This window comes from Echinops telfairi, unplaced genomic scaffold (assembly GCF_000313985.2).
Source record: "Echinops telfairi isolate 266 unplaced genomic scaffold, ASM31398v2 ScPeMD7_70;HRSCAF=299, whole genome shotgun sequence".
NCBI lineage: Eukaryota > Metazoa > Chordata > Mammalia > Afrosoricida > Tenrecidae > Echinops > Echinops telfairi.
The window spans coordinates 8,228,446-8,235,181 of NW_022103968.1; the positions used below are offsets into that span (position 1 = coordinate 8,228,446).

Genomic DNA, 6,736 nt, shown 5'->3' on the forward strand with positions numbered 1-6,736 from the left:
TCCTCTTTGTTACATTACCCTTGATCATGCCCTAACAGGCGAGACTCTAACGTTACTGGAACAGAAAGCCTCGTCTTTCTCCTGAAGAGCAGTTGGTGGTTTCAAACTGCTGACCCTGCAGTTAGCAGCCCAGCACAGACCATGATGCCAGCAGGGCTGGGAGAAATCACTGCCATCGATTTCATGCTGACCTCAGCAACCCTATAGGGCAGGGTAGAGCTCTCCCTGTCGGTTCCCGAGACTTTCTGCTCTTTATGGGAGTAGAAAGTCCCAACTTCCTCCCAAGGAGCCGCTGGTTGCTTCAAACTGCTGACCTTGCTGTTTGCAGCACAATGCGTAACCACTAAGCCATCCAGGCTGCTTTGGGCGAGCAGGGTCTACATGGGGATCTGGGGGGCAGCTGGCAGAACTTACATCACGACAAAGTGAGACGCCTGGGACAGGAAAGGGAAAGGGTCCCTGGGCTGGCGTTGACCCACAATCATGGACAGCAAATAAAATGGATGGGACGCCGGCTTCCCTGTCATGAGGCTGCTTTTAGAACGTAACCACGGGGTGACTTGTGATGAAGACCTTAGCCTGCAGAGGGTGAACCACGAACACCGGGCTTGGTACCCAAACAGCTTGCGGGCCCCTGGATTTTAAAACCCCCCTCGACCTCGGGGCGCAGTGGGTCATACGCTGCTCTCGAAGCTGCTGGCAGGAGCAAGATGAGTCTCATAAAGAGGGACAGTCCCAGAAACCCACGGGGAAGGTCCACCCTGTCCTGGAGGGTCACTAAGCGTCAGAGACCACCCAGTGGCAGTGAGTTCGGGTTTTCAACTTTGGAAGCCTCAATTAGAGCCCTGGCGGAACGGTGGGCTCTGTGTAAGGCCACCCATCCCAAGGTCTGCAGTTCAAAATCACCAACCGCCCCGAGGGCAAAAGCTGAGGCTCTGAGCACCCCTGACCAACCCAGTGTGCTGTGGCCAGCCAGTGTCCCCCGGGCCCTGTCCAGCCTGAATACGCAGCATTAGTCCATGAACAATGGCTTTGCAAGTAGCAAGTAGTGACAATGCCTAAGTCCCCGCCGTGTGTCTCAAGGGGACACAACGGAATTGTTCGACATCCTTTGCTTACCCCTGGCTCTGGGAACCCATCTGGCAAGATTGGCCAATCACAGTTCAGGCTCAAGTGGTTTCCCAGGCAACCAGAACTACAGCCACAGAAACAGGCCAGCAGATAGTGAGAAGGAATGTAGGGTTGGGGGCTGGGACCCAGGGGGAGTGAGAGGGACCCAGCATCGATTGACCTTGACATCACATTAGCTTGTCGAGCCACAATCAACATACCAGAATGCCAACAGCATGTCCTGGTACCGGCCGGTTGCCTCGCCCCAGTGCCCATACTAGAGAGAGAAACTGACCCCTGGGCAATGGGCAGTTAGCGCGCCCTAGAGGGCTCAAAAGGCGTCTGTAGTCCACCCACTTCAGGGAAAGCAGGCAGACAGGTCTCAGCCAGAAGGAAGCTAGCCAGTACTGACCAGTCAGAAGGGCCCGAGTGCTTGTGAACGCTGCATCTAGCTACAGTGGACCATGTTGTACACCCCTGGGCCAGAAGTCCCCAAGAAAACACACCCCAGGAGCCATTTGGGATTTGGGTGCCCCCCCCCCCACACACACACACACCTCCTGTTTTTCTCACACACACAGGGTCAGGCCGTTCACAGCACAGACTCCACCCCCCCACACACACACACACACACCTCCATGGTAGCTCCAGCAGCTGACTCCATTTTAAGGGAGGAAAGTCTACTTCTGTCGAACGACAGTATTCAAAGTGGAACGTGCTCTCAAGCGCTGAGAACCTGCTGCAGCGCAAAGCGGAACGGGCTGTCCTTCAAGCTGGGAGGCTTAGCAAGGCTGGTGTTTGACACGTTGTCCAGTACACGAAATGCAGGAGAGGTACATCTACAGAGACAGTCACCGGAGGAAGGGTTCCTGGGGGGTATGCCAGCGGAGGTTGGGGGGGAACGGAGAGCCCATCACGATGAGGGCAAGAAGGAAATAAAACAGCGTGGGGGTGATTGTACAACTCTTCTTGTTGTGACTGAACTACTGAATTGTATGGCATGTGAAGGGCATGCCCATAAAACTGTTTACAGAAAGAAAGGAAAGGGGACTTGGGAAAAGACCCAGTGGGGTCTAAGGAAAGACTCCTGCCTGGAGCCCCAGCTGCCCTGCCTGGCCTTCGGAGCAACTAACAGAGGGGCTGGCAGTTCCCAGGCAGAATATGCCTGCCCCGGCCCGGGCCTGGCGTTTCTACCTGCTCCACAAGGCCCTTCAAGTTCGGCGAAGCCCTGAGGACCACCTGAAGCAAGTTCAGTGTCATCAGCCTCTCTCAACAGCACAGCCAAGATGGAAGCAAAGAAGGTCAGGATTCCACACCAGCGATGCAGAAGACCAGAATCCTTGCTCTGGCACCTGTTAGCACAGGTGCCTGCTGCCTGCTGGTGATGATCAACCTACTGAGATGGTGGCCAGGATTTCTCCCTTGTCCTGGTCACTTGTCCCAAACATAGTTCGGCATCCCTGGGCTTCTCAGACCCCAGCCCAAACCCGGCTAGTTCTGCCCTGGCTAGATGGAGACTCTTTTTCCTGGACTCATCCCCAGCCACTTCATCTCTCTTCTTGTCACCTAAGCACAGAACCTCCACACCATGTCGGCCACGGCCTCCCACCTTCCCGCTCACAGCTGCTCAGTCACCAGGGCCAGCCTCGCGCTACGGTCACAGCCACCTCTCCCCTGTCCACCTGGACCGCCATGCTGACACAACAGCACTCTGTTCGCATGCACAGCCAAGGGGCGCAGCTTGCCAGCATTTGTGGCTTGTTTCTCAGCACTCAAGACATAGCCTGAACCAAACACCCAGAGGAAGGAGTCACGGCGCTTGGGGGCGTAGGGGACACCAGAGATCACGGTCCACCAGGACAATGTCCTCCTACATTCTAGTCCGGTGCACAGTGCTTGTGAGCTCTCACCTAAGCTGCGACTGTCGGCTTCTCCTTGCCTGGAACAAAGGAGACTGAGGAACGGCAAACCCTCAGGGGAGCAAATTAGCCCAAGGGGTGACCCGCAGCCGCTACAACCTTGAGACCAGAAGAGCTGGATGGTGCCCAGCCACCACTACCAGCCACGCTTAATTAGGGCCACAGTTGAAAGTCCTGAGGGAGTGGAAGGAAAAAACGTGGAACAAGATTCAAAATCAGGAAGAAGGCCTTACTGGTCTGGTAGAGACGGATGGACCTCCTGAGTCGAGGGCCCTGACACCCTCCGAACCCGGAACGGAACTTCACCCCTCCGACCCAATGTTAGACACACAATAGACAAGCTCTACAAAGCGAACAATCACAACCGTGAGGAGCGCACTCCTCAGAACGACCAAAAAGCAGCTTCTTCCCAAAGACAAAACTCAGCGGGCAGGGCGGGACGGAGCAGGGAAGCCAGGAAGGAAGTGGAGAGAGCCTTGATCCATCACGAGAAATGCAGTGTCTCGAGACAACATGTGCAGACACTGCTGAATGGAAAACCGATTCACTCTCCAATACTTTCACCCAAATCACAATTTTTAAAAAGCCGAGTTCCGTTAAAGTGTGGTGCCATGACTGAGCAGGTGCATGTGCCCCAGAGGGACCGCCTGGGCCCTCCCTCCGGGGAGCCTGGCCGCCTGGCTGGCTCTCGGTGGCCTGGGATCGACAGATCTAGAGGGAAGTGGAGGAGACCCCTGGGATGGGATCTCTAATGATGTGAAGGACAAAATACTTCATGCTACTTCCTGCCAAGGAAGCTGAGCCCCTGGGGGCAGCTCCGAAGGCTGACCAGCAGGTACAGTCCACAGAAGCAAACCACGTCAGCCAGGCTCCCCCACCTCCTGCTGCCTGCACCAAGAATCGACCTCTTATCCGTCTGGAAATGGTGGCTCCTGTGAAACCAGAACGTCTTTTCCTTTCCAGGTAGGAAACGTGTTTTCTCCTGGACCCGGAGGGAGAGGACACCACACGGTTGGAGCTTCTCAGTGCTGACGGTCCAGAGACCTCCTGGGAGCCTGGTTGAATGAGATGATGATTCGGTCCATCCTGAGCAGGGCCTGGGCTTCTGCCTCCCCAGCATGGCTCCAGGTGTCTATGGACCACGGACCGCTCTTCAGACAGCGAGGAGAGCAGCAGATTCATGTATAGAGTTACAGTCTGGGGAACTCGCAGGGGCCGTTCTATCCTGTCCAACAGGGTCACCGGGAGTCAGAGTTGACTCTGTAGCAGCAGCGAGAGCCAAGCGGAAATCAGGATTGTTTGAGGAAGATTTCAGGGTTGGAGTTTTCCAAACCAACCAGTGAGGTTTGAGGAAACGAATGGACGCTGCCTCCAGCTGGCTGTAGGGCGGACTTTCGCAGCAAACATATTTAGGGTAAGGTAGTTCGAGTCTGTTAAACGTTGTGTTGCAGTGCGTGGAATACTGGATGCCTGTTGAGAACTGGCCTTCTGTGGGGGGGGACGACTTGAATACAGGAGCTGTGTGGCAGAGTAGTGGCGCATGGGACTGCTAACCCCAAGGGCAGCAGTTCAAAACCACCAGCCACTCCGTGGGAGAAAGACGGGCTTTCTACTCCCGAAACTCGGCATCAACTGGACGGCATGAGCTTGGCTTAGTGTGGATCGCCTCTGGCGTCAGCTCTCTCTTGGGTTCATTCTCACTCCACCCTCCTTCCTCAGAAGCCACCACAGATAGGGAGAAACACTCACTCTAGCAGCAGTCGGCACCCGAGCAGAGGCTGTCACCAGCCATACCTGGGAGCAGGCATGCTCCGGGGTGTGCCTCCACCCCCACGATCCCACCAGCATCCTCCCGCCGTGGGAACCTTCCGGGGCCCTGCCCCTGCGCTCCAGCACAGGCCTTGTGTCTTACTCATACACCTGTATTTCTAGGTGCGTGGAAACCACGACCAGGCCTCTCCCAAAGAGTCGAGGTCTGGCATCTCACCATCTTTAAGCCTCTCCACCAAAACGCGCTGCTCTCTCACGGAGAAACTCATCGCTGCTCTTCAGAGCGAAGCTGCGCTCTCAAAGAAGGAGAGTTACTTACTAGGAATAGCGCCAGCCCGACTCAAATGCCTACTCCGGCTCCATGTTTTCAGAAGGACCACCCTTGGGGATGGAGGGCACCACAGGGTTTTGTGAGTGAATAAACTCACTGTCTTTGGGACCTCTGTTTAGAGACCACTCCGAAGCAGAGCTTCCAGGGACAGGAAGGTGAACTCATGTATGGACCAGCTCACCCAGGAAAGCATTTCCTAAGCAGCTCCTGTCACAAGGCCCGTCAACTGCAGGCTTATTGACACCACCCTCCCCAGAAGGCTTGTGGGGGGGCATGGCCCTAAGGCAAAACAGACTGGTGAGGGACAGAAGGGTCATTTAGTCACCCCTCTGGGATGGAGGTCAGGAAGTAGGGGAGCTGAGTTCTCAGTGGCTGGTGGCTGAAGATCCAAGTTTCCCAAACACAGAATCCCATCACCCCTTCCCCCCAGAGGGCGGTCAGGGCCATGTGGCAGGTCAGAGCCAGGACAGAAAGCCAGGGAAGGCGCAGTCACCTGTGCAGACCCCAGGCTCTCCCGTTGACAGACAGAACAATCATGGATTAGAAAGTTCTTCTCTGGCTAGGGTCCGGCGCTTCCCGATCTCCTGTGTGTCCCTGTACCAAACAATGCCAGCCAGGAATGAAGCGCAGGGCAGGCAGAGTACAAGGCTCGTGGCTTTTGAAAGAAGAAAGAAACCCACCCCGCACCACACACTCCCATTGTGAAAGGCGGCTTTCCAAGCCGGCACACCTGCTCCCAAGGAGGGTCCAGTACTCAAGAGGCAGAGCCGGAGAACCATGCGGCTCGGCCTGGCATGACATCACCACGCAGGGCAGGATCTTCGCGAAACCCAGGCCGGGGGCCAGGGTCCAGCGGGATCCAGGCTGTCTCTCTGAAACATGACCAGCGGACAGCTGTTCCCTCAGCGCCCCGTGTGCCTGCGTGTGTAATGGAGCCAAGCAACACAGAGGTGGCAACTCATCCACATGCATCCCGGGGAAAGGCCGCTGGGCACATTGACCGTGCGGTTCCGAAGAGATCGGATTCCTGGATCGGTGCACAGCCCAGTGCTGCCTCCACTACTGAGGGCCTGTCCTGGAGAGTGTGCCAGCCAGCGGGAGAGGACAGGCCCTGACTAAGGGCCTAAGGGCTACCTGAGAAGCCCCAGGCCATCCGCCCTGCCATACACAGCGGCAGTGGCGCCCGGCTGTAACCACGCTGAAAAGAGCACCGGGGCTGGACACAGAGAGAAGATGCTGATGACATCAGAAGGCCCCTCCATGCACCCCACTGATGACGCGCGGAGCCCCAATTCCAGGGCACCAGTTGTCCACCCCGGCAGCATCCTTCGGCCACCGGCTGCTCCTCCCAGAGGTGCACAAGAGGTTTGACAGAGCTACCCCCAGGCAAAGCGGCAGGGACGCCCAGGCCCGCCTGGCTGCGGGTGGGGTGGGGGTGACACTAACAAAGCGGGGGGCTGGGGCGGAGCACTTACATTGCCTCGGAAGCCTCCAGGCTCAGGTCGCCGGCTGGGAGTGGCTGCAGGGACTGCGACCCTCCCATCCTCGCTGCGCCCAGGCGTGCGGGCTAGCCGCGAGCAGGACCGGCGTCCCGGCGCGAGTCCTC

At 57.1% G+C, this 6,736-nt stretch overlaps 1 protein-coding gene across 9 annotated transcripts in view; it reads right to left on the reverse strand.

Moving 5' to 3' along the window:
- Window positions 1–6,736, reverse strand: part of TACC2 (transforming acidic coiled-coil containing protein 2) — a 187,867-nt gene that overhangs the window by 62,079 nt on the left and 119,052 nt on the right. For 2 of the 9 annotated variants that reach the window (XM_004700888.2, XM_004700887.2), the window contains exon 1: window positions 6,606–6,679. The exons of the other annotated variants lie outside the window; for them this stretch is intronic. In XM_004700888.2, the coding sequence (XP_004700945.1) occupies window positions 6,606–6,673 (68 nt within the window). In that variant the 5' untranslated portion in view covers window positions 6,674–6,679. Of the gene's footprint in view, window positions 1–6,605; window positions 6,680–6,736 lie in introns of those variants that run through there. 9 annotated transcript variants of the gene reach the window in all.